At 37.7% G+C, this 26,641-nt stretch overlaps 1 protein-coding gene across 1 annotated transcript; it reads right to left on the bottom strand.

Annotated features, from left to right (window-relative positions):
• Positions 1–776: 776 nt before the first annotated feature.
• LOC118585878 (acidic mammalian chitinase) lies at positions 777–25,983 on the bottom strand. Its single transcript, XM_036190848.1, has 11 exons — positions 25,959–25,983; positions 19,791–19,820; positions 18,534–18,735; positions 8,845–8,901; positions 7,988–8,153; positions 3,649–3,773; positions 3,358–3,481; positions 2,892–3,077; positions 1,988–2,107; positions 1,760–1,901; positions 777–1,051 (listed from the first exon to the last, which is right to left on the bottom strand). Exons 1-11 carry the CDS (start codon positions 25,981–25,983, stop codon positions 777–779), a joined length of 1,452 nt encoding a protein of 483 aa, XP_036046741.1.
• Between the last annotated feature and the right edge of the window lie 658 nt (positions 25,984–26,641).

Raw genomic sequence — 26,641 nt, 5'->3', positions numbered from 1 at the left:
TCTCTAGACAAGCTTTATTTATTAAAGCACAAATAAATTACCACCACAACTAAGCATTCCACAGTTTCTTATTTTCTGCGTATTGACCAGTTATGGGTCTTTGCATTAATTGCCACCTACTGTAGAACAAAGCATCTCTAATGAAGTTTTAGGAGGCACTAAGTCACTAGGAGTCAGTCTGACACTCTTGATAAAGACACTGTAAGCCTCTTTGCTAAGCAGGCACTCCAAGAGGAGTCCATGGCACATATCTAGCCACTGCTTCCAATTTCGGGGGTGCTAGGACAGCACCAGATCCCCAGCAAGAGTGAGAGAAAGTCTTAAATTTCATTCCTCAGCCATGCAAGCAGCATTGCATATTCTCCAGAGTCTCAGCAAACATCAAATATTTTCCAGAGCCTAATCCATCATGCAGATGGACATGGGCAGGTAGGAAAATGTAGGGTTCTTGGCTCCACCATGTCATCACACTCCTCTCTCTCTCTCTCTCTCTCTCTCTCTCTCTCTCTCTCTCTCTCTCTCTCTCTCTCTCTCTCTCTCTCCCTCCCTCCCTTCCTCTCTCCCTCCCTCCCTCCCTTCATCCATGCCCCCTCTCTTCAGCCCATTTATAGCTGATATTTCTTAATGGAGAAAAGTTTTCCATCAAATCATGAAAAATCAAGGACTCCCATATTTTAGCTACCAATTTTATTACATAACTTTAGATGGAAGCAAGATGTCTTTGACAAGAAGTAAAGGAGAGTACAGAAGTTTAGAGAAGAATGACACAGTCAGGTTCATGGCCAGTTGCAGCAGCTACAGCTGGTATCAAAGACAAGGCCTGCCTGACAGTGCTGCTGGTATGTGACTCCATTTTGGCAGTGCCAGAAGGCATTTTTGTCATCGGCCACAGGGTATAGGCCATCGGCTTTGCCAGCACAGAATCCACTGCCTTCAGAGCTTCCACCCCCACTCCCACTTCCGCTTCCACTTCCACTTCCACTTCCACTTCCACTTCCAGTTCCTGGAGGAGAAGTCACTTGATCAGTAGGCAGATCAGGGGCTGAGCAACCTGAAATGTACAAATAGAGAAAGTAGAGTGGTGGGCTTGCTGTGGCAGTGAACTTCACCCAGAAGTAAAGAAAACTAGGCACATCATTGCCAGGAGGGGATGCAATTAGTTGCAGTCTCACAGCTTAAGAGACTCAAAGACAATTACATATCAGGAATTAATAAAAAGTGTCAATCTAGCCCAGCTTTCCACTTTTCTCTCTTTTGTCATCTAAGGCATTAAAGAAAGACCTAATTTGCATAAAATGATATATTTAAGATCAGAGTATAAATACCTCTGAGAGAAAAATCTGGAAATAGTTAGGGAAGTTGAGACATCCCCTGAGTGATGGATATATAAGAGCACTGGCATGGCTTCCTGTTAATTCTCCCCAGGAGCCTAAGCAAGACATTGAATAAGACACATACACACAAGCAAACACACAGATTTGTATGCTAAAGTTAAACACAATTTCTGCAGACTCTTACAAACCTTGAAGTCCTAGAAAATCTGGATCCCACACACTCCAAAGTTAAACCTGATTTCCCATAATTCCTTAGAAATTGAGATTTAGGGAAGGTTGGTAGCTGTCTTTCACCTGGGCAAGTACAATGGAATGGAATGGAAAGAGTGTCCCCCATGCAATGTGGGTGAGCATGTCAAGACTGCCTTTAAATTGATAAAGAGACATTATTAACACACACTCTGCATACTTATGCTGTCACTTACTTCCAGTGGACACACCAAGGGCTTTATTCAGAGTAGAAGTCAGAGGGAATTTGCCCTGGCCACAGAAAGAGCCAGTGAAGTCATCAAGGTCAATGGCCCAGATCATGGCTCCTCCAAAATTGTTCTGCTTAAGCCATTGAGCCTATTTAAAGACAGAAGGTATAAGGTTAATTTGATTTCCTCAGCCTTGGCGCTGTGATGTTAACAAATCCAAGGAGCTCATCTTACCTTGACACTGAAGCTCTTGACATTGTCATAGCCAACCCACTCGTTGGCCTTATAGGCATAGGGCACTTCCTGAGGGGCATCCCAAACCTCGGTAGCTCCATTTCTCAGGAAGGTGCAAATCTTTAAACATTAAGAGATTTAAACCCTTTAAATAGTCATCCCATAAAAGAGAGAAAACATTGATTTGTTTCCTTTCATATCCTAACTTGGGGTTTCCCCAATTTTGTAGTTCAGTTTTCTTTGTAATAAAGAAAATTGAGTTGTTTTCATATTTGCAGTGGTGGAGATAGGACCCAGGACTTTTCCATTCTCAGTACATGCTATATTGCTAAACTACATCACACCTCTAGTCTTTCTTTTTTAATATTTTATATATTTATAGCTTTGAACTTAAAATCATCCTGCATCAGCTTCCTGAATGTTCAAAATAAAGGAATGAACAACCAAACCTGGGAAATTTTTCATGAAAAATCATTGTACAGCATGACCCTACTTTGTTTTGTCCTATGGTACTAGAGATAAATCCAGGGCTCTGTCCCTTCTAGGTAAATGCTTTACCACTGAGCTACATTCTCAAATTGAGTTATTTGTCAAATTCTTACATTTTATCCATATTTAAGCACTAGAAATTTGAATTCCATAGTAGAATGAGAAACACATTTATTTTATTTCTTTCTGTGCTAACATAAATGTTCGTAATAGTATGATCTTTTGCTTGAAAGAATATTATTTGGATTAAATATAGAAGTATGTTATCCAAACACTTAAAGCACCAGGAGTGAAGTGCTTATTCCAGGTAGGTACTAGGCAAAATAAACATTCAGATCCAGGAGATCCTAAACTGAAGACTATGTACAACATTAGGTGTGAAATTTACAAAGCACTATATAGCCAACCTACTGACCTCATAGTAGGCCCAGAACCCAGCCTGCCTGGTATAGGGCCCAGCAGGGCCAGCACCAGAAGTAGGAGCACCAATTCCAGTATTGGAGGGGTTGCTCAGGATGTAAGTGTGTCCATATTCTGGGAATCCAACAATGAGCTTCTCAGCTGGGGCTCCATTTTTCTTCCAATAATTCATGACATAATCCTGTAATGGCAGCAGGTTAGGCACAGGACCCAATGGTGAGTGTTTAATTACATTATCTCCCTGTTTTAGCAGGCAAATTATATGATGTTCATAACCAACAGATGTATTTCTTGATACTTCTTTTTAAAAAATTTTGACGAAATTATAGTTAACAAGATATGGCCAGTAACATAAGAAAATCTTTATCAAAATTGAACAGCTGCTGAACTTATGTAAATTTGAGGCCTTAACTTCCATATGAGTTACCTCACCCCCAGTCCGCATTCCTGTAGGGTCTTACCACATTAAGGTAGGAATTACTGCCAGTCTCACTAGGGTAACTGTAGAGGGGACTGTTCTCTCCTGTGTAGCCATCCCAGGAGCCATGGAGGTCATATGTCATGACATGGATGAAATCTAGGTACCTGATAGGTAGTAAGATTTAAAATCATCTCTGATAACTGTTTCTCACATCTATGCAGACCTTTTCCAAAGCAAGTGCACAAACAAGGTCTTAGAGCACAAGACATCTCTAGAATAAGCACAGTGCTTAAATGGTTCCACAGAAGTTCAGGGTAAGTGCATCACTTACTGGGAAAGTTCAGGGATCTCATAGCCAGCCTCGATGTTGGAAATGCCAGCAGCTACAGCCGCAGTAACCATCAACCTGGGCTTGTTGGTCTCAGTAGCCTCCTGCTCAAAAGCTTCACGAAGTTCCTGTAGAAGGAGGCAAGCATGTTTGAAGTGAATTTCAAATAGGTATATAAAATAAATGCATGCTTGCACAATGTCTTTCTTCTCCAAAGTACTTTCAACTATTTTGTCTGACTTCAGTCTATCAATATCTTAATTAAGTGAGTAGTATAGATGATATTATTTTTTTAAATTATAGCTATGCAATATGCATGGGAGTTGGAAATTTTCACTGGAGTCCCACAGAAAGTTAATGTCTGGGTTATGACCAGATACAAGGTCCAAGATGACCAGTCAGGGCTCACTTGTATCACACCATGTTGACACTACACTCTCTGTGATCCCCTTTGCCTAGCTTTCAGTGGTATAGAAAGTTGCTTCCATACACCTTATGACACCGACATATCATTCAATATATTGATGAATTACCAAGTGGGGAAGGTGGTCGTGGCTGGGTGACAGGTCCAATTCAGTACCAGATGTTAATTCACTTTTTTTCCATGTGACTCTCATTTATTTGGAGTACTGAGTTGAGCTCTGATAATGGCATTATTTGGGTCACCAAAGGGTGTTCTAGGGACACCTCTGAGCATTGCTGTGTGAATTGTGGTTGGAAAAAACTAAGATATTTAACTAGAAGAAGAATTATAAGCAAATTGTCATGTCTATCTTCAAATGTTCAACTCAGATACTGTTGCGTCTGTGTGTCTCTGTCACTTTACTGAGCAGAACTGCTGCCAATGATTAGACATTATAACTTATAAAAGTCATGCTTCAACTAAGAGTAGGGATGCTATTCATGAACTTTGGAGCTATTCAACATAAACGAAAGTGAAGTCTGTGGAGATGTCTCAATGGTTAAAGTGCTTCCCATGCAGGCAGAAAGACCTGAGTTTAATAGTTCAATTCTCATAGAATCCACATGAAAAATGCTTAAGCAGCTGGGTGGTGGTAGTGCATGCCTTTAATCCCAGCACTCGGGAAGCAGAGCCAAGTGGATCTCTGAAAGTTCAAGGCCAGCCTGGTCTACAGAGCAAGATTCAGGACAAGCGCCAAAACTACACAGAGAAAGCCTGTCTTAAAAAACAAACAAACAAAATGCTTACACAAAACAAAGTGGCATATTTTTGTTAACCTTGGTGCTGAGGAAACTAAGACAGGCAGATCCCCAGGGCTCACTGGCCAGGTGGCCTGTACTACTCCATAATTTTTAGGCTACTGAGAAACTGACTCAAAAATCAAGGTGGACAGTGTCTGAGAAATGACACTTCACATGCATGTGTACCCAAAACATATATACAACCTATACATACACACACATAAAATGTTCATGCTCGTGTGTGTGAGTGCAAGCACATGTGATGACCTCAGATACCAGTCCTCACCTTCCACTTTCTTTGAGGCACTATCCCTTTTGCTCTTTGCTACTGTGTATGCCAAACTAGCTGGTCCATGTGCTTCCAGGGATGCTCCTGTCTCTTCTTCCCATCTCTATAGGAGCCCTGGGATTGCAAATGTGCATTACTGTATCTGGCCTTTATGTGGGCTCTGGAAATTTGAACCTAGGTTCTCATGCTTTGGAGAAAATACTTTACCTGCTGAGGTATCTCACTAGCCAAATATTGAAGTTATTCTGAAGCCAGGTGATAACCTGATTGTAAATGGACATCTTCCTGTTCCGACCACTTGCTCCCAAATAACAGACACAGAAGCTTAATGTTATTACTCAGCTGATAACTCAGGATTGTTACTAGCTAACTCTTATAATTAAATCAATGAATAATTCTTATCTATGTTTAGCCATATGGCTTGGTACATTTTCTCAGTACAACATTATCATCTTGCTTCTCTCCAGTGACTCTGACTCTGACTCTGCCCTTCCTCTTCTGAGAATTCTGAGTCTGGCTCTCATGCTTTATCACTTCCTGCCCAGCTATCAGACAACCAGCTTTTTGTTTGTTTTTCAAGACAGGGTTTCTCTGTGTAGCTTTTTGCCTTTCCTGGAACTCACTTGGTAACCCATGCTGGCCTTGAACTCACAGAGATTGGCCTGGCTCTGCCTCCTGAGTGCTGGGATTAAAAGCATGCACCACCAATGCCTGGCAGACAACCAGCATTTTATTAGCAAATGGGAGTAATACATATTCATAGTGTAGAAACGGATTGTTCCAAATCACCTGATATATGAATTGATGTAGAAAATAATCTACCTTAGAAGAAAGTCTGAAACCCATGTTGTAGTGAGGTCACTGAAAGGTCAGAAAATGGACAGGATATTTTCACAAACTTGGTCCAGAAATTTTAAAAAGAAAACCCTTGCCTCCAGCCAAACTCTTAACTGGAAGTGCCAAATAAAACCACAATATTGTCTTACCCTAGACCTACAAACAAAATCTCTGCCTACTACAAAACTGTGATCAACCAGGACTACCTTAACTTTTTTGTCCCTCAATTTTACAGGCTTGATTTGCCTGGAAGAGAATATATATATATATATATATATATATATATATATATATATATATATAACAGGAAATGACATGTTTAGCAGGTTCATAGTCTGGACTTCACACATTCACATTGTAGAAACTAAACACCCAGAAGCTGCATGCTAAGATATTTACCCTTGTACAACAAATACTTCTCCAAATCAGAGACAATTCCAACATGCAGCCCACTTTGTTATACTGTATGTGGAGCTCTAATCAATGTTTCCCCTTCCAATATACTCAATAAACATGTTTTCTTAATGTTGTAGTATAAATGTTCAATTTATCCACTGCCAATTCCTTCCCCAACTTGACAAACATCGTAGCTGTTGCTTTTATCATTGCGTTTATTTTTCCTTGGCAATCATATACTGTTGCTGATGAGTTCAGTGGTGTTCTTTGCTATGTCCTCCAGGTTGGTATTCACTCAATTCCTTGCAGTTATTCCAGATATGTCACACTCATATTCAAAGCTAACAAACAGACCTCTTATTATTCTTCCTATCTATATCAGCTGCACTACAATGAAATTAGTCTTCAAAATCAGAAAACTGGGAATCCTTTCTACTTCAAACACAATCCCTACTGATACTTGTTCTCTTTATGGATCTGTATATATTCTCTTCTTCCACCAGTGTTAGGGCCACTATTGGGACCTTGTTCGCCTCTTGCTTAAATTACTTCATTGACTTCCTACTGTATCCTGCTTCTGCACTCCTAATTCATGATTCATAGTTAATCCAAAAATAACCATTCCAAAATATACAAGGTTGGTCATATTTATCGGTTCATGAAATCTTTGAAAGATCTCCATGGTCCTTAGGTAAGTTGGTGATGCACACCTTTAATCCCAGCACTCAGGAGGCAGAGGCAGGCGGATCTCTGTGAGTTCAAGGCCAGCCTGATCTACAAAGCGAGTTCCAGGAAAGGCGCAAAGCTACACAGAGAAAACCTGTCTCAAGAAACCAAAAAAAAAAAATTATTTAACTTAATATAAAAGTCTCTGCATGATCTGATTCTTGCCACCTATTTGTTCTCATTGGCTTAAAATTCATTCCTCATTTGCACACACAAATCTGTCTTCTTTGTGTCATCTCCATCCTCACTGAGTTAGATAACAGCAAGTTCTCTCAGTGAGATCCAGCACCATTTTACCTAGAAAGCTCCTTGTGACTTTGCCCAAGAGCAGAATTAGGTAACTGCTCATTTGATTTTGGATTCTGTAGACCTGTATCACAGCACTTATCAAAATGTGCTAGAGCTGTTGCTCATGCTTCATTCCTCGGATGTGTGTTCTTGAAAGCCCAGATTCTGCCTTAGTTTTGGTTTTGACTTTCACCAAATAACTGGCACAGAGCGTAGATTACTCAATAACAACAGACAGTTTTGTGCAATGACTCAGTATCAGATACACTGGTATTTATGAGACTTATTACCTGTGTTATGTCCGAATTACTTACATGTTTTTAGTACCTTAGTTATTTATCTGTAAAATGAAGACCATAATGCTCAATGAACCTAGATCATAGAATGAATGTCAAGATGAAATGAACTGTGGTTCTGAAAACAGCATATAGAGCAATGTCCAATGTATAGCTTGTTCAAGGAATGCATGGTATCTAAGAACCTTTACCATGCTAAGATTCCATAATTCTAAAGTCATGTTTGGTGTGTACAAGCACCCTGTTGTCTTTGGGAAAAACAGGCTTTGAATCTGATAGGGATAGCACCTCTTCCCGCTTTCCTTACCTTCACCAGGACAGTGAAGAGATGCTTGTCCTGAGGAGGGCTCCCACGAGAGCCTGGGTATTCCCAGTCCAGGTCCAATCCATCAAACCCATACTGGCGCAGGAATTTGATTACTGAAGTGATGAAGGTCTGGCGGTTCTGAGAAGTGGAGACCATGGCAGTGAAACTGAGGGAAACCAAAGTAAGGCAGAGTAAGGTCTTGGTGTTCTTTCTACACTGGAATAAACAGTTTGCAGTTCCATTTCTTCCTCACAGTCCTTGCTCAGGACCTGAGTGAGGATTAAAGCATGTTTCAGGGTTTTTCTGGTCTCTCTTTGCAATCACTACTCTTGCTACCCACAGTATCTTAGCATTCGCTTTATCTTATTACTCTTCCCCACTTGCAAATCAGATGTTTATTCCAAATTGCCCTTGTTGTTTCGAATGCCATACAAACTTAGTTCGTAGACAATATTGTGTCTTCAAATATGCCCCCAGTTTATGTGTACTCAGGTAAGTCTTGTTGGCATACATAGTCTCCTTTTCCTTTCTTAGGAAGACAGACAAAAAATATACAAAGCCTTTATCAGACCTTGTGCCTTCCATATACTTTATGAAGAGGCTTTTTTCAAAGCAAGCAACTAAAGCTCAGAGGATGGCATCCTAAAATATCCATCCAAATTTAGCCCTGTGAAAGCCACAATAATCCTAAAATTTTCTAATTGATATTAATTATCTTCCATGATAATTTATTAAGTCAGATATTTATTTCATAGGCATCCTTAATATCCATCTGGAATTTTGAAGTCTAAAAGTATAAGGATCATGCTTGGCTACATTGCTTTTATGGAGCATTTGGCTTTCTAAAGAGAACTTACGGTGCAGTTCCAAAGTTCCAGCCTCCAATGGCCAAGAGGGTTTTCAACTCACTGTTCCTTTAAAACAAAAGATATACAGAAAATTTAAAATCCATGGGCTCTTCCATTTAAAATAGCATTGCTGTTTATAGCATTGGGCCTGCTCAAATTATTCAGAGCAGGGTTGATGTCATACTATCTACTGTAGAGCTATATGAGTTATTGTCTTCCACTACTGAAACTTTCTTTACAAAAGTACTTTATATTATCATCATAAATTAAGTCAGGGCCACTCAGAGAAATCAGAATTATACATCGGTTTGGCTGTATTGACTTGTACTAGCAAGATTTGTGCTGCATACAACTTAATTACCTCATTGCCATTTCTTCAGATAAAGTGTTGAATGTTGCTAAAGTGTAATTACTTCATTGCCTTCTAAAATAATTAATATAAATTAATTGGATTGCCATTACACACATACCTGGCAATTGTGGTTATGAAATGTCTGTTTCCATAAGAATTAAGCACAAAGGTTATGAGAGGACATGAAAATTCTAGCTTGCCGGGAGGTGGTGGCACACTCAGGAGGCAGAGGCAGGTGGATCTCTGTGAGTTCGAGGCCAAGCCTGGTCTACAGAGCGAGATCCAGGAAAGGCTGAAAGCTACACAGAGAAACCCTGTCTAGAAAAACCACAAAGAAAAAAGAAAAAGAAAATTCTAGCTTTATTTTCATTTCCCCTAAGATTCTGATAATATTACTTTAGGGCAGTGCTATGACCCTTTAATACAGTTCCTCATGTTGTAGTGATCCCCAACCATAAAATTATTTTGTTGCTACTTCAGAGCTGTAATTTTGTTATTATAAATTACAGTGAAAATAGCTGATATTTCTGATGGTCTCGGGGGACCCCTGTGAAAGGGTCATTCAACCCCCCCAAGAGGTAACAACTCACAGGTTGAGAACTGCTGCTTTAGGGTGAGGAGAGAAATTTTTATCAAGGGACACATGTAATTTTGATGTAAATAACCAATGGCTGGAGAAGTTGTTACGTCATTAGGAGAACATGTTGCTATTGTAAAGAACCAAAGTTCAGTTGCCAGCACCCACATCAGGTGACTCACAATCCAACTACCTCTAATTCCAACTCCAGGGGATCCAATATATTAATATTGACTGCAGCAGGCAATAAGAAAAGTTGTCTACATCTTTGCTACTTGAAGTGAGGTTCCTAGACCAGAAACATCACCTTCATGGGTCAGAGCTTAATAGACAAACAGAAGAATTCATTTGAACCTTTCTCTCTTATATTAAAAAAAAACTAACTTAAGGTGTATTGATGAGATAAATATAAGACTCAAAATTATAAAACTAAAAACTACTGGAGAAAAATCAGGAAACATGGGGATAGTTCCATGATAAACTCGCTAAGCAGTGATCTCTTTGAGAGAGGGTGGGTATTATGACTGGAAACATGAGTAGCAAATGCAAAATGGACAGTAGAATTACATAAAATTAAAGCTACTGCATAGCAAAGGAATAAAGGAAACAGAGAAAGGACACAACACGCATGTCACAGGGGTTGTAGCTGGGTGATATTGATGATTACTTTTCTCTTCTGGTAGCATGCAGAGTACCTTCCAGCATCATCAATGATAGGCAGTAGGGGTGAAGTTTCTAGTTGGGACCAGCTCAATTTCTCCATATTTGATGATATAAGTGAATGCTGTCTTCAGAAACAGGGCCTTACTATCAGGTTGTATAGAATAACCAACAAACAGCCTTGGCAATAGCCTGGGATTGAGGGGGTTGATAACGAACTCCTTTGGTCAGTGATTTAATATGATAGAACCCACTCCTGGCACTTGAGGTTTTATTTGGTAGCATAAGATGTCAAATTGGAACACTGTCTCAACCATTATATGTAGAATCCTTTTAAATTCTTTATATATTCTCTGTGTTCCCCAAGACACAATCCCACAGTCTCATCCCAGAATTTCACCAGAACACCAGCTGCATTACTCACAACTCCTCAGGACCACACAGACCATCTCCTCCTAACCTCTCTCCCACAACTCATTGGTGTATCCTAGCTGCCAACTCAAGCAAGCACACCTTCTAAACCACAGGGCAAATTGGCCAAATCTGCCAGAAAACCAGGTAGGCTACCTGCAGACATCTTGTCTCTCTGTTCCCCCAGAACCAACCCTATAGTTTCATCCCTAGCACTGCACCAGAACACTAGATGCAGCCTTCTCTCTCCCCTGCCTACATCTCCTGTGGACCCCACAGATCATCTCCTCCCACTCTTCACTATATCCCAGCTCCAACTCCAGTAGGTTTGCCATGATAACCCAAGGACTACCCCTCTCAGGGCAACAAGTAGGCTGAAGGCAGACCCACATCTCTCCTACTCCTGAGATCCAATTCCCCAGTCTCATCTCCAGCTCTGAAGCTGCTGTTGTCCCTTTCCTCTCTGACTTGATCCTCAGTAAATCACAAAGGCCTTCTCATTCAACTTTCCCTCCCCAACTCATCCCAATTACCAGGTTTCAATACAAGTGGGTACTCCCTGTGAACACACCAGCAGAACAAGCCATAAAAACAGACAACATACATCCATCATACTCTCTGAAAATCCAGAGAGGAAACAGAAACCAAGGAACAAAACACCTACCCAACAAAGATAAATATAGAAATCAGACTTTAATCATCACAAACCCAAATGTCACACTATTGTAAAAATACCATTATTTAATAGAGTACAAGTTTTTAAAGTGTGTCCTTATGGTTTTCTGGACTGCCTCAGTATCTGTTATTGTGCCCCCCCTTTTGGTTTATGATTTTACTAATTTGCATGTTCTCTCTCCATGTTTTAGTTAGTTTAGATAAGGGTTTGTCTACCTTGTTGGTTTTCTTAAAGAACCAACTCTTTGTTTTGTTGATTCTTTTTGTATTGTTTTCTTTGTTTCTATTTCATTGATTTTAGCCTGGGGTTTGATTATTTTTGCATCTACTCCTACTAGATGTGATACTTGTTTTTGTTCTAGAGCTTTCAGATGTGCTGTTAAACTCCTAGTATGAGATCTTTCCAGTTTCTTAATGTAGGCACTTGGTGTCATGAACTTCCTCTTAACACAGATTTTATTTTTTTCTCTGTAAGTTTGTGTATGTTGTATATTTGCTTTCATTGAATTCTGGAAAGTCTTAATTCTTTATTTCTGTCTTTACCCATTTTTCATCCAGTAGAAAGTTGTTCAGTTTCCATGAATTTGTAATCTTCCCTTGTTTCTATTGATGTTGCAGTCTAGCTGGATTCTGTGGTGGTATGATAGGATACAGGGTGCTGTTTCAATTTTCTTATATCTGTTGAGTCTTGTTTTGTGTTTGAGTATCTGGTCTATTATGGAGAAAATTACATGAGGTGTGGAATAGAAAGCATGTTATTTTGTGTTTGGATGATGTCTGTTAATTCCAAAGATAACATCATCCATAATTTCAAGCTGTACTACAGAGGTACAGTAATCCAAATCACATGGTATTAGCATAAAAACAGGTATGTTGAACAATGGAATCAAATTGAAGACCTCAACATGAATCCACATGCCTATGGACACCTGATTTTTTTTTTACTTTAAAAAAAGCCACTGGGCAGTGGTGGCACACACCTTTAATCCCAGCACTCAGGAGGCAGAGCCAGGCGGATGTCTGTGAGTTTGAGGCCAGCCTGGGCTACCAAGTGAGTTCCAGGAAAGGCGCAAAGCTACACTGAGAAATCCTGTCTCAAAAAACAAACAAACAAAAAAACAAAAAAACAGAAATACACATTGGGGAAAAAAGACAGCACCTTCAACAAATGGTGCTGGTAAAAGTGGATGTCTACATGTAAAAGAATGCAAATAGATCCATATTAATCACTCTGAACAAAACTGAAATCTAAGTGGATCAAAGACCTCAATATAAAACCAGATACACTGAACCTGATTTTAAAAAAAGAAAATGAGGAATAGCTTTGGATACATCCGCACAGGAGAAGACTTTCTGAACAGAATACCAATAGCACAGGTATTAAGATCAACAATTAACACATAAGACCTCATGAAACTGAAAAGCTTCTGTAAGGCAAAGAACACCATCAACTGAATAAAGCACCAGCCTACAGAATTGGAAAAAGGTTTTTACCAACTCCCTGTCTAATAGAGGACTAATATGAATACTTTAGAACTCAAAAAAACTAGGTATCAACAACATAAATAATCCAGTTGAAAATGGAGAACAGATCTAAACAGAGAACTTTCAATAAAGGAATCTCAAGTGGCTGAGTAACAAAAAAATATCTGACATCTTTAGCCATCAAAGAAATGCAAATCAAAATGAATTTGAGATTCATTCTACTTTTGAACAACCTCTAGTCTCAAATATTTTACATTGTTATGGATTTGTGTATATTGATGCAAATTTAAGATACTTTTGTTAAAACATACCATATCTACATTTCTACTCTTGTTTAAGATATTATACCTATGCAGTTCATTTAACAATGTAATATAAATTTCTAGTCCTTGAAAGTTATTATTACAAAGTATTTAGGATAATAAAAAACGTAGGTTAGTAATTAGTTGACTATAACAAACTTATAGTCATGTTAGATACATTTTTAAGGTCAAACAGATATATTTTAGATAGATAGATAGATAGATAGATAGATAGATAGATAGATAGTCTTTAAACACTTCAAAGACCTGCAGAATATGACATTAAAAATGTCTGGTTAATGTAGGGCTTTTCATGAAAGTGAGACACATCTACTCCTGGCAGCACCAACTTACTTGAGAGAAAATGCTGGTCATCAAAGAAATTCCATAAGAAATTTGCTTTCAATGTGGCAAAACTAGCCATTTGGGCAAGAAACTGCTCTTGCCTTGACTGCTGACAGTATGCTGTACAAACGGGACAAGCAGGACACAAAGGAAAAAGACTGTCAAACTTTGCCAAAAAAAAAGCATGGCAGTCCTTCAAAATGTCTGCTTCATAAAATGTCTGCCAAATATTCTAGGCCTGTATGCCAAAGATTGGATGCCCCAATGTTGCAGAAGAACTTTGGGTAACTGTCCATGTAGCCAGATGTCTCTGTCACTTCTATATTTTTAGAAGTTGCTTACAATGTACTTAGTTTACTCAAGTAAACAAAGATGATTCTCAGATCTTTGATGAAGTTGAAGATTAGATAGAGTCATCCTTAGTTATGATGGAAGGTAAATTAAGTATAAAACTTTGGACTTACCAAGATAGAATAAATGATAGAGTATTTTCTTTTAAATTGCCAAATATAAATGGACTGGACATTGTAAATGTAATTCTTACCTGATAATTGTCCTTATTGTATATAATTATGCTATGTCAAAGTTAAAAACTCTTTCTTTTTTATCTAGACAAAAAGGGAGAAATGTTGTGAGATATGTGTAAAGATATGTCACTTGTGATTGGTTTAATAAAAAACTAAATGTCCAATAGGTAGGCAGAATTTTCAAGGTAGAGAGAATTCTGGGACTACAAAGGGAAGAATTAACCAGCCAGATTCAGAGGAAGTAGGTCATATAGGAGATGTTGTAATAAGCCATGAGCCACATGGTAGCACATAAATTAATAGAAATGGGTTAGTTTAAGTTCTAAGAACTAGTTAGAAACAAGCCTAAGCTATCAGCTGAGATTTCACAATTAATAATGTTTATGTGTTGTGATTATGGAGCTGGCTGGTGGGTCAGAAAAGTCCAACTACACAGTTGGAATTGTGAGGAGTATTTGGGTCATTGGGTAGAAACCTAATGCACTGGAAATTTCCTTGAATCTATGAAGGTGATCTTCATAAGGACTCTTAGTAATGGGCAATATGATGTCTCAACTAGCCACCTCTTTTAGCCAGGCAAGGCAGCCAGTAGCAGGACTGGGTTACATTCAATTGAATTGTTGGCCAAGGGGATCCCATGGAAATCTCCAAATAACCCATGATACTGTTAAGACTTCTCTCCAAAAACTGAGAGTGAGCCCCATTGCCAAGAACAATGTCAATATAACTCATGAAACATAGAAAAGTTGAGTTGGTGCCTACATAGAGCCTTCACCCCTATATCCTAGTCACTTTAGTGTGGGAAGGTACTTTGCAGGCTACTGAAAGACAAGCACGGACACCAACCCAGCCACAAAACTTTGGACCTACAATCTGTGCTGCCTACAGAATATGCTAAGATAATGGTGGCACAGAACTTGTGGGAGTAGCCATCCAATATCTGATTTGATCTAAGGGATACTCCATGAGAAGGAAAATATATCTGACACTACTTGAGTGACCAAGAACCAGAGACTAGATAGCCCAGAGAACTGGGATAAAACAAAACACTGCTGATCTAAAAATAAATGAATAAATAAATAAGATGGTTCCTAATAGTATTATGCTATAGTCATAGACCTGCACCTTATCCTGTCGTCATCAAAGAAACTTCTGGCAACAGATGGGAACAGATTCAGAGACCCAGACATTATACAGAGAATCTAAATGGTAAGTCTCCATCAAGTCTGTCCCCTCTGAGCTAAGAGAATCCTGCCAAAGAGTAGGCAGAAAGATTCTAAGAGCCAGGGGAAATAGAGAAAACCAGAACATGGACCTCTGAATCAACTAAACAAGTACATATGAGCTCACAGAGATTGAAATCCAAGCACGTGACCTACAGTAGTCTGAAACAAGTCTTCTAAGCTATTAGCTTAGTATTTTATGGGACTCCTGACTGTGATAACAAATATGTCTCTGATTATTGTGCCTGTGCTTGGGATTCTTTTCCTTCTGTTGATTTGTCATGTCCAACTTCAGTGTGGTAGTTTTTCCTTTATCCTATTATATCTTATTCTTTCCATGTTTAGTTATTATCTCTTAGAAGCCTTTTCTTCTCTAATGAAAAATGGAAAGGGAATAGATCTTCAAGGGAAGGGAAGTAGGTAGGAATAGAAGAAGTAGAGGGAGGGGAAACTATAATCCAGATATATTGTACGATAAAAGAATCTGTCCTCAATAAAAGAAAAAACCTTTTCATATATATATACATATATATGTGTGTGTATGTATGTATGTATGTGTATATATATATATATATATATATATATATATATATATATATATATATATCCTATAGTAGTAAGTTTCCATATGAATTTTCAAAAGGCCTTTAGTGTTAGTTGTCCCTCCCCATATTCCCTCCTTTATTCTGCTCCTAAACCCCTTCCCCAGTAAATCCTTCTATTGTACCTTCCCTTTTATCTCCTTATAAAACTATGTTCTATTTCCTTTCTTTGGAAGATTGGATCCTCCTAACTAGTCCCTTACCAACTGCCTAATCTCTGTGACTATTCAGATTGAAACTCATATCTAAAGCTTGAAATTTAACATCCACATATAGGAGAAAACATGTGATGATTGTCCTTTGGGTCTGAGTTACCTTGCTTATGATGATGATTTCTAACTCCATCAACTTAGCTGCAAATTTCATATTTCTTGACAGATTAATAATGTTATATTGTATAAATGTGTCATATTTTAATTATCTATTTATCAGTTGATGAACATCTAGGCTGTTTCCCATTTCTGGCTATTATGAATAGCACAACAATGACCATGGATAAGCAAGTATCTCTGTAGTAAGATACAGAGTCCTTTGAGTATAAGCCCATGAATGATTAACTAGATCTTGAGGTAAATTGATTTTCAGCTTAAAGAATAGGAGAAAATATCTGCAAACCATTTATCTTGTTAGGGACGCTATCCCAAATCTATCAAGAACTCAACTCAGTAGCAAGGAAACAACCTAATCCTAAAAGGAGCAAAACCCTGAGTAGACATTTTCAAAAGGAATGTAAATATCCCAAAGGTATATAAAAATAGATAATCCATTACTTATAAGAGAAATGCAAACTAAAACAGTATTGAGAGTATCTCTTATAAAAAACAGAATAGATAACCAGCACTGTAAATTATATAGGGAATACAGAGAACATTTGAGCACAATTAGGAAATGTAAATGTCTATACACATTATATGCAAATATGAAGATTCCTGAACAAGTTCAAAGTAGAATCATTGTACTGCATAGCAACCTTTTGAATAAGCTTATGTCCAAAATAGGTAAAACTAATGACTCAGGTAGATAATAGCACTTCCATATTCATTGTACCATTATTCTTAGTTATCCAAGGTACATAACCATTGTAAGTGTTCATCAAATAATGAACCTTTTAAAAGTATGTGCTATTATATGCAATGAATTATATCATTCAGTCTTTAAAAGAATGAAATCTGCCATTTGTAACAATATTTTAAACCTAGAAGACAACATGTTAACTAAAATTAAGAAGGCATAGAATAACAAATAACACAAGATCTCACTTATAAAATTCTAAAATATTTAAACTCATAAAAGTAGATGGTAGAATTTTATCTTTTTCTTTTTATTGAAAATAATTTTTTCTTGTACTATATCCTAATTATTGTTTTCCCTCCCTCTATTACTTCCAGTTCCTCTCCTTCCCTTCCCCTCCTCTATATCTACTCCCTTTCTGTCTCTTATTAGAAAAGAACAGGCTTCTAAGGGATAGTTAAACATGACAAAATAAAATATAATAAGATGATGCAAAAACTATCATATTGAAGCTATGTTTAAGTAGAGGAAGGGAGGATTAAAGAGATTTTGGTCAACAAATACAAACCTTTAGTGAGATAGGAAGAATGAGTTCAAGACTTTATCTCTACAATATGGTATCTACAGTTCTTAGCATTGTATAGTATTTTGAAAACCATTGGAAGTACATTTAAATTGCTTTACCATTAAAATATGTGTAAGATAATGTATTTGCTAATTTTCACATGAACCATTCTACAGTTTGTATTTACTTTAGAACATCAATGAACACACGCATTTGTATCAACAAGAAATAAAAAGAGCCTGTCTGTTCATGGGTTCTTGATCCTGATAGTGATGTAATATATGAGTTTCATCACATGGAGCCGGCCATAAATCAAACAGGGAATAATTACAGAAGAGAAGGTAGAAATACTGTAAGAAACAGAGACAGTGGAGTACAATAAAAGTGTTTTTCCAGATACAACAGAGAAGTTGCACGTGTGAATTCACTGCAGTTGGACCAGCAGCATAAACAAGATATCCAAAATATCAAACCAGACAAAATTCTGTCGTGAAAAGGGAAGGTGAACATGAGGTTGCATCCCTAGCTGAAGAACTAGTGTCAAATGAGAACCTCAGAGAGTCAGTTTTCCTTAAGGGTGTGACTCCTGTAGGTAAACTATATTCCAGTGGATTCCCACACACTCACAGATATATGGACAGCACAAATTAGACTCAGTGTCCTTAAAACAAAAATGAGAACACTAAAATTGCATAGGTAGAGAAGGGGAGAGCATCTGACAGAGGTTAGAAAGGAGTGATACGATTTAAGTACATTATACAAATTCTCAAAATTAAATTTTATGTAAGTAAAAGAGGATAGATGATAGATAGATAGATAGATAGATAGATAGATAGATAGATAGATAGATAGATAATCATTAATGTGTTATAGAAAGTTATGAGTAACATCTTCAGAAGCACTGGTGTTTGGCAACTACTGGTCCAAAAGATACCAAGTTAGATATCTACCCCTTTCTTTTACCTGTTTTTCAGGCCGTTGAAAGCTTTGTAGAGTTCAATGTCATTCCATTCTATGGTAGTGATCTCATTGTTCCGCATCCCAGCAAAGGCATAGATCAGGTGACTACACAGGCAAGGGTCAATGTCATCAGGTGTGAAACGCCCCAGGCCTGGCCGATACTGGGCCCAGTTGGTGAAGTAGCATATCAGATTGTAGGTGGACCCTGTGGTGGTCAGAAATAAGTATGATGGTCTAGTGTAGATATCACTGAACTATGAAAAAGTTTGGGCTTTACTTCTGTTCCCTCCCCACCTCATAGGCCTGATCTCCAGGTGGAGATGACTAATGTGAGCACACTTGTAGATAAGTCAAGAGAAACTACAGATTCATTTTGAGAGCCTGGAAAAGCTTAGGCTTTTTCTAAAACAAAATGCTCATAGTTCTTGAAGCCCAATGGTCCCATGAAGTTCAATGGATGAGAATTTAAAAGCTTTTAGGTGAGTCAGGCAGTGGTGGCACATGCCTTTAATCCCAGCACTTGAGAGGCAGAGCCAGGTGGATCTCTGTGAGTTCAAGGGCAGCCTAGGCTACAGAGTGAGTTCCAAGAAAGGTGCAAAGCTACACAGAGAAACCCTGTCTCAAAAAAAAAAAAGGGGGGGGGGCTTTTAGATGGTCAAGCTATAGAGGATAGCAGTAACAGCTGATCTGAAATTCTGCTCCCCCACAAAACAAATCCACCTCTCTAATATGTTTTATTTCTTGGTACATTTTTCCAAATAGTGTAACATCAAGGTATTGCTGGATATTTGTACACTGTCTGAACATGTGTCACTGTGATTGGTTTAATAAAAAGTTGAATGGCAAATACCTAGGCAGGAGAGGAAAGACAGGACTCCCAGGCAGAGAGAGCAACTCAGAGGGTTAGAATCTAGGTGCAAGAGGCAGCGGTGATATGTGGAATAAGCCAGGTATCCAGAATGGGAGAGAGATAAAAGCCACATAGTAGAATGTAGATTAATTTTTAAAAAGGTCAATTTAAGTTATAGAGCCAGTTGTGAGCAAGCCTAAGCAAAAGTCCAAGCTTTCATAATTAATAATAAGTCTCAGTGTCATTATTGGGGAGCTAGTGGTCCCATAAAAAAAGAAAGTCCATCTTCACCAAGGTGTATTTTTACTTAATTAAATTAATCAGACAATTGCTTTGTGTAAATTCAGATATTTGAGTTTTATGGTAGGCAATTGTTTTGTCAACTGTAGAACATGGAATTAGTGACTTACCCAGATGAGCATTCATCAGAAGGGCCAGACCTAGTGAGAGAAAACACAAATTTATTCTGAACCGGCTGCCTAAATCCTCTGAGATATAACACTAGAGCCTTATGATTCATCCTGCTTATTGTGTGCTATGACAGCCAATGTTAAACTTTGCACTTGTGTAAAGGAGTCACCTTTTCAGTAAACATTCTTTGATCTAAACTTTACCAGATGGTCAAAATGGCCACTACATTTTCTACATTCTGTGTCATAATTTTTTGTAAGTGTGAAGTCTACTATCCATGAAGTAGGGCTGACTGCCTCCAAATTCACTGCACTCAGTGACCACACAATCAGATAGAGGAACCCATGTAAAATTAAAACACAAATATCCTTATGAAAAAAATAAAATAAATATATTTAAAAAATTGCAACTGATGGAAGTGGATGCAGAGATCCTCAGCCAGGCCCCAGGTGGAGCTCCAGGAGTCCAATGGTAGAGAAAGAGGAGGGACTATAGGAGCATGAATTGTTGAGACCAAGATTAGAGAGGCACAGGGACAAATAGCCAAATGAATGGAAGCACATGAATTGTGAACCAAAGGCTGTGGAGCCCCCAGCTGGAGTGGAGCAGGCTCTCTGGATAAGTGAGACAATTGAATAGCTTGAACTGTTTGGGAGACACCCAGGCTGTGGGACCAGGACCTGTCTTTGGTGCATGAGCTGGCTGTTTAGAACCTTGGGCTTACACAGGGACACTTTGCTCAGCCTGGAAGGAGGGGACTGGACCTGCCTGTACTGAATCCACCAGGTTTAAATGAACCCCCAGGGGAGTCTTGTCCCTGAAGGAGATGGGAATGGAGGGGAGGGGATGCAGGGAAGGTGGGGGTGTGGGTGGGAGGGGGGAGGATGGGGGAACCCATGGCTGATGTGTAGAGTTAAAACACAGATATAATATTTTTTTAAAAAATTTGCTCCCAAAAAATACAAAGAGACTATTAATTACTTAAGATATAAGACAGATCTACAAAAAAAATTAGACCCCAAAAGGTACAACTCAGAAGATACTGACTACAGACTCTTAATGATTTTTAAAAATTTCCAACTAACACACTATCATTGGAATACCTAAAAATGGACTAGTAAACTTATCCAATACCCTAAAAGGGGACAAGGACTTAAATAATCCAAGAGAAATATCAGCTGAAGCTGAGAAGGAATTGGCTCCAGTAGAAAGGAAAATATGAGAGGTACATATGGATCATGTGAAGCCAGAATTGAACTGCATTCTGGTCATACTCCCACTCTAGACACTCCTCTACAGGGATTTTAATGCAAAGGGAAGATATTATATTGTAATGGATATTTCTACCACATAAACCAAGTAAGAAGTTAAAGACTTATGTGAAAAAGATCTCTGATTTGATTCTAAAAGGAAAATTAAACCTTCATCAGTTGACAGGAATGGACCCAGCAGAAATTGTAGTACCTTTAACTAATGAGGAAAATTTCCTCTTTATGGAAAGATAGTGAATACTGCCAAAGAGCCTGCAGTAACTTTTTGGAAGAGATTAACAATTGTCAGACCAAAAGCAAGAGAAGAGAATTCATAAAAAGAGGTAAATTGATCCTTCCTCACATTGTACAGCAAAAATCAATTTCTGGAGTCCCCACATACTATATTGATGCAAATAAATCAAGAAAGACATGATATAAATCAGGAGATTTAAGTAAAGTGGTTCAAAGCCCTTACAATTCTGTACAAAAGGCAGAACTGTATGTCATTCTTATGGTACTAATGGACTTCACAGAACCTCTCAGTACAGTTACTAACTCTCAATATGCAGTGAGAGTTATTTTACATATTGAAACTGCTGAATTTATTCCTGATAATACAGAATTAACTTCACTATTTATACAATAATAGGAAATCATCAGAAATAGGAAACATCATATATATATATATATGTATATATATATATATATACATATATATATTACACATCAGTTCTCATACAAGTCTGCCAGATCTTCTAGCACAAAGTAATGATGAGATTGATCATTATTAATAAGTAATGTGCTAGAAGCCTCAGAATTTCATAAGAAATACCATATAAATAGCAAAGGTTTGAAGAAGAACTTTTCCATCACTTGGCAACAAGCCAAGGAAATTTTTTTTTTAAGTCCTACTTGTTCCTTCTATAACCAAACTCCATTACTTGCAGGAAGCAATCTTAAAGGTATACAAAGGAATAAAATTTGGCAGTAGATATGTTTCATTTTGCAGAATTTAGAAGATTAAAATATGTACACCATACCATTGACACCTATTCAAGATTTCAATGGGCAACTCCTATGAGTTCTGAAAAGGCTGATTCATAATTACATACCTATTAGAAGTTATGGCCATCATGGGAAACACTGTACAAATTAAGACTGACAATGCTCCATCATGTGTCTCAAAGTGAGACAGGTTTTTGCTTATTACAATATAAGGCGTATTACAGGTATACCACACAATCACACAGACAAGCAGTCATAGAAAGATCTAATCAAACTTTAAAGGATACGCTAAATAAACAGAAAGAAGTAAAAATGACCCCTAAAAACAGATTACATAATGCTTTATTGATCTTGAATTTTTTTCAAAGCTGATGAGAAAAGAACAACAACTGGGGAGAGACACTGGTCAACAGAAAAAAAACTCCTGAGCTAAACCAACTGGTTTACTTCAAAGATGTGTTAACCTTAGACTGGAAACCAGTATACATCCTACACTGGGGAAGGGGTTTTACTTTTGTTTCTGTGGGAGAGTAAAAGCTATAGATACCTACAAAATTAATAAAAATTTGATTTGAACAGGAGAAACCCCTTGATGAGAAGTAATTGCTCATCCACCGATGTGACAACTCTACAAGTTGTAAGAAAAACTCAACAATGTACAGGGCAGAGATATGTTTTTTGTCTTTACAGGATTTACTCATCTTCAAGAAATCATAAGGTCTTGTACACCTAGATGTCTACAGCAGAAAGGAAGGACCTATTGGTACCAATATATTCTTCAGGGTAATATCTCATTGCCTAACATTGATATCTCTTTAACCCAAATCAATTATAAATCAAGCTGGCTTTGGAGTTGGAATGTGGCTCTCTCCTCTAAACCCAAGCATTTTGCTAAAAGGAAAATTAGGAGATTCTGACTCATATCAGTAGAGCCAACTGGCGTGAAACAGAAAACCAATAATCTATGGACCATTGTTGTCAAGATTCTATTTCTTTCCAGGTTTGTCCTTGCTTTTTGAGAATCTTTTCTTGATTCAGCATAAATCCAAACTTTCCATTTTGATATTAGTAATGTTTAAGACTTCCATAGTGAAAAATAAGTCTTTCCAATAGCAATCTCTGAAGTCTCCTGAAGGAAGATTGGGCTCCACCACAACAATTCTACCCAGTTCAGAATGGTGCCACTGTACATTATTCAATTATCAGCTTTGGACTGAAAACTCTCCAGGACAGTTACAAAATGAGGCAGTCCATCATACTACACTTCTAGCCACATTCTCAGACAACCTTACACATTACTCTGAGACTGGTTGCAGACACTACAGCTAGTTCTGTTGAGACCTATCTAAGCTTTTTTTACAGGACCCAACAGAGATTCTGTTGCCCCCTAAACAGCAGGAAGCAATTCTAAGAAAATGATGCCCCTCTCCCAAAAGTTTCATTTTTCTCAGGGTTATGAATAAATGGTTATAAAGTTGAGGGTGGAACAATAAAATTTAGACTCAGTATTCTCCTTAAGAGAAGAAAAAGGGAAATGGATAGGTATAGTATATTAAGGTAGATTATTGTATATACTAATAAACTAATTTAATAAAATATCAGCCTTAGATAATTTATACTGATATGGATTCTTGAATTGATACAAACTATTTTTATAATTCTGTTAAAGATAATTTGTATATTGATACAAATACAAAACTATAATCATCATATAATACACATTATTTTGTATATTGATACAAATGTAAAATTATATTTGTCATACTATATGTATGTTCTACCTCTAGGATATTTTGTATATTGATACATACTAAGGATATTATTGTCATATTGCATATTGCACTATACATTTCTACCTCTGTTTAGGATATTTTGTATATTGTCAAAAGTTCAAGGTCATTGTCCCATTACTGAATATTTATTTACTGACTGTTTTTATAATGTGAAGCCTTTAAGTTATTTAGGATGATAAGAATTACAGGTTGATAGTCACCCATATTAGTCATATTTATACTCCTTTAGTTAGCTTTTCCAGATTTACAGAAATATAGGTAGGGTGGAAAGGTAATCTTCAAACACTTCATAGACCTAGAGAATATAACATCTAAATGTATTATTAACTTAGATTTCTGTTGACATTTGACACAATTGCTCCTGGCAGCACTGATCTGATCCCAAAAGAATGTTGGGCTTCTAAGATACTCCATTTGGAAGATGTCTACTGGCACAAAATGGCGTACTGGGCAAAGAACTACCATTGCCTCAACTGCTGACAGTATGAACACTGTCCTTTCTGGATGAGCAGGACACAAGGAAAAGAAACTACTGAACCTTGCCAAGACAGGGTAAGATGATCTTTCAAACTTCCTGCTTGTAAAAATGATCTGTCAGATATTCTAGGCCTGTAGCCAAATTGAATCCCCCAAAAATGCTGAGAAACTTTAGGTGACTGTTCAGATTGCCAGCTTTCTCTATTCTCACTAGAATTTTGGAAATTGCTTGCTTGCATTTTCCATTTTCTCAGATGTTATTATGTTCCTTCTCAGGTCTTTGATGGGATTGAAAACTAAATACTTACAGTTACAAACTTCTCATATCTTAGCTAGAATGTATTAAGTAATAGATTCAGATTCTTCAAGATAGGACAGCTATTGGAATAATCTCTTTAACATGCCATTTACCTGTGTCCTGGACATCTCTGGATTTTATTATGTTGATGTTATTCTTGCTGGTTGTAATTCTATTTTTGTTTGGGTTATTATTTTCCCCTCTCCTGTACAATACTTGGACAATAATCATTTCTACTGTGTATAGTTTTGTACTAAGTTAGAATTTTCTTATTTTGACAAAAGGGGGAGATGTAGTGGGTAGCTATTCTGTCTATTACCTTGAAGCACCTCTCCTAGAGATGCAACAGGTAACTGCTGCACCTGCCTACAATCTTGAAATACATGTCCCTGAGACCTGGCCTCATGACCCTTAAGACCTGAGATTCATGTAGGCATCCCTCCATCGTGCAACTTGTATGCATGACTGAACCAGGCAGCTGGAACAGTGTTTCAGAACCTGTATCAGTTCTGCTCTGTACAGTGAGTTTTTCCCCTTAAAAACTCCTTTGCCCTTTCAACAGACTTTGTGGATTTCTCACTGCAAAACATCTTCAGAGAAATTTTGCTAGAAGAGGTATTATGCAAGCCTCCAAATGCTTCTGCTTGGCTTCAACAGAGCACTTTCTCTTAGAAGTTATCTCACTCTAAAAACCCAGTCTGGCCTTGACCTGGAGAACCTCCTGCCTATGCCACTTGAGTACTGGGACCACAAGCTTGAATCACTATCAAGAGTACTGGGCTTCAGTGTCACTTTGAAAAGATTTAAGAATAACAAAGTTTCTAAATCACAGATTTAGCAAGTTTTAGGTGTGAATTGACTCTAAACAACTACTTCATCAGCCACTTTGATAGAATATCTCAGAGAGACACTTATGACATCACCCCCTAAGCATAACTATAAGGGATAGATAAGAAATAATCCTGCAGAAGGCAGAGCAAAGACAAATTGCATGGCTCTGTGTGGATTCCTATTGTTTTATCACTAAAGGAGCTAGTTCCAGGACCCAAAGAAATAAAAATAATATCAATTTAAGGCAAATGGCGCAGCAAGATTAGTAGGGAAAATGAATGACTGGATGGGACAGGAAAGAGTAAGACAAGTATTAAAAAACAGTGAAACTTGCTTTTAGGGCCATGCCAGTGGCATGAGCTTTGAGAACCAGAGAAAAATTGTATGAGGGAAGAAAAATTTGCAGCAAGAAGAAAGAAAGGAAAAGTATAGAGATATAATGTAATGACAGTTTCCTGGTTGTGAGGTCCTGAGGGAACAAAAGCACACAAGGCAAAGCTATAGACTCACCTGTAACAAGAATGAGCTTGGCCATGGTGCCTTCAATACTGCTCCAGCAGGCCTCAAATGGCTTTTTATACCATCTGAGGGCCTACTTATCACAAGGGCTTCTAAATAGACAGTGTTTAACCAAGAGGTGTACATGACTAATCATTAAATTTACAGATCTTCTTAGCAGATTTGGCTGCTTATTTCTCTCACTAATGTGATAATCTTTCCTGCCCTGTGCAGATTAATTAACACCATATCTCTTTATAAAGGGCATGTTAGACCATTACACACGACCTTTAGGCTTAAAAGCTTTTTTGGCTATTCCCAGTGTGGACAAATACCTGTTCATATACTAAAGTTAAGTATCATTTTGTGGACATTTTGTACCTGGCATGAAAGAATGTTCTTATTGCAAAGTAAATACTATAGAAACCTTTGGAAATTATTTGATGTTTTTAAAACCTCTTTTTTTATGGAACTTCCACATGTAACAAGTAAAGTAAGTGCCTAAAGAACTTTTCCTCTTCGGGGGATGCTTTTTAAATATTCTGTCCATATCTGTTCTTAGGAGTGACTTCAAGTTATAATTATAAGGTAATTTGGCTTAAGAATTTAAAGATTGAAAGTTAATTCTGATAATTCCTTCTAGTAAATTTCACCTTTAGTCAAAATGTTGTATTCACTATTCCTGAGAAAAACAC

Source organism: Onychomys torridus, chromosome 6 (genome assembly GCF_903995425.1).
Source record: "Onychomys torridus chromosome 6, mOncTor1.1, whole genome shotgun sequence".
Lineage (NCBI taxonomy): Eukaryota > Metazoa > Chordata > Mammalia > Rodentia > Cricetidae > Onychomys > Onychomys torridus.
This window is presented reverse-complemented; position numbering and strand designations above follow the sequence as displayed.

What these genes read in the sequence shown, in the direction of transcription:
- LOC118585878 (XM_036190848.1), bottom strand. Translation starts at nt 25,983, where the DNA reads ATGGCCAAGCTCATTCTTGTTACAG. An exon ending in TCTGATGAATGCTCATCTGG is followed by an intron (nt 18,736 to 19,790) that starts GTAAGTCACTAA and finishes TGACCACCACAG; the next exon opens with GGTCCACCTACAATCTGATA. An exon ending in GGTTCTGGGCCTACTATGAG is followed by an intron (nt 2,108 to 2,891) that starts GTCAGTAGGTTG and finishes TAATGTTTAAAG; the next exon opens with ATTTGCACCTTCCTGAGAAA.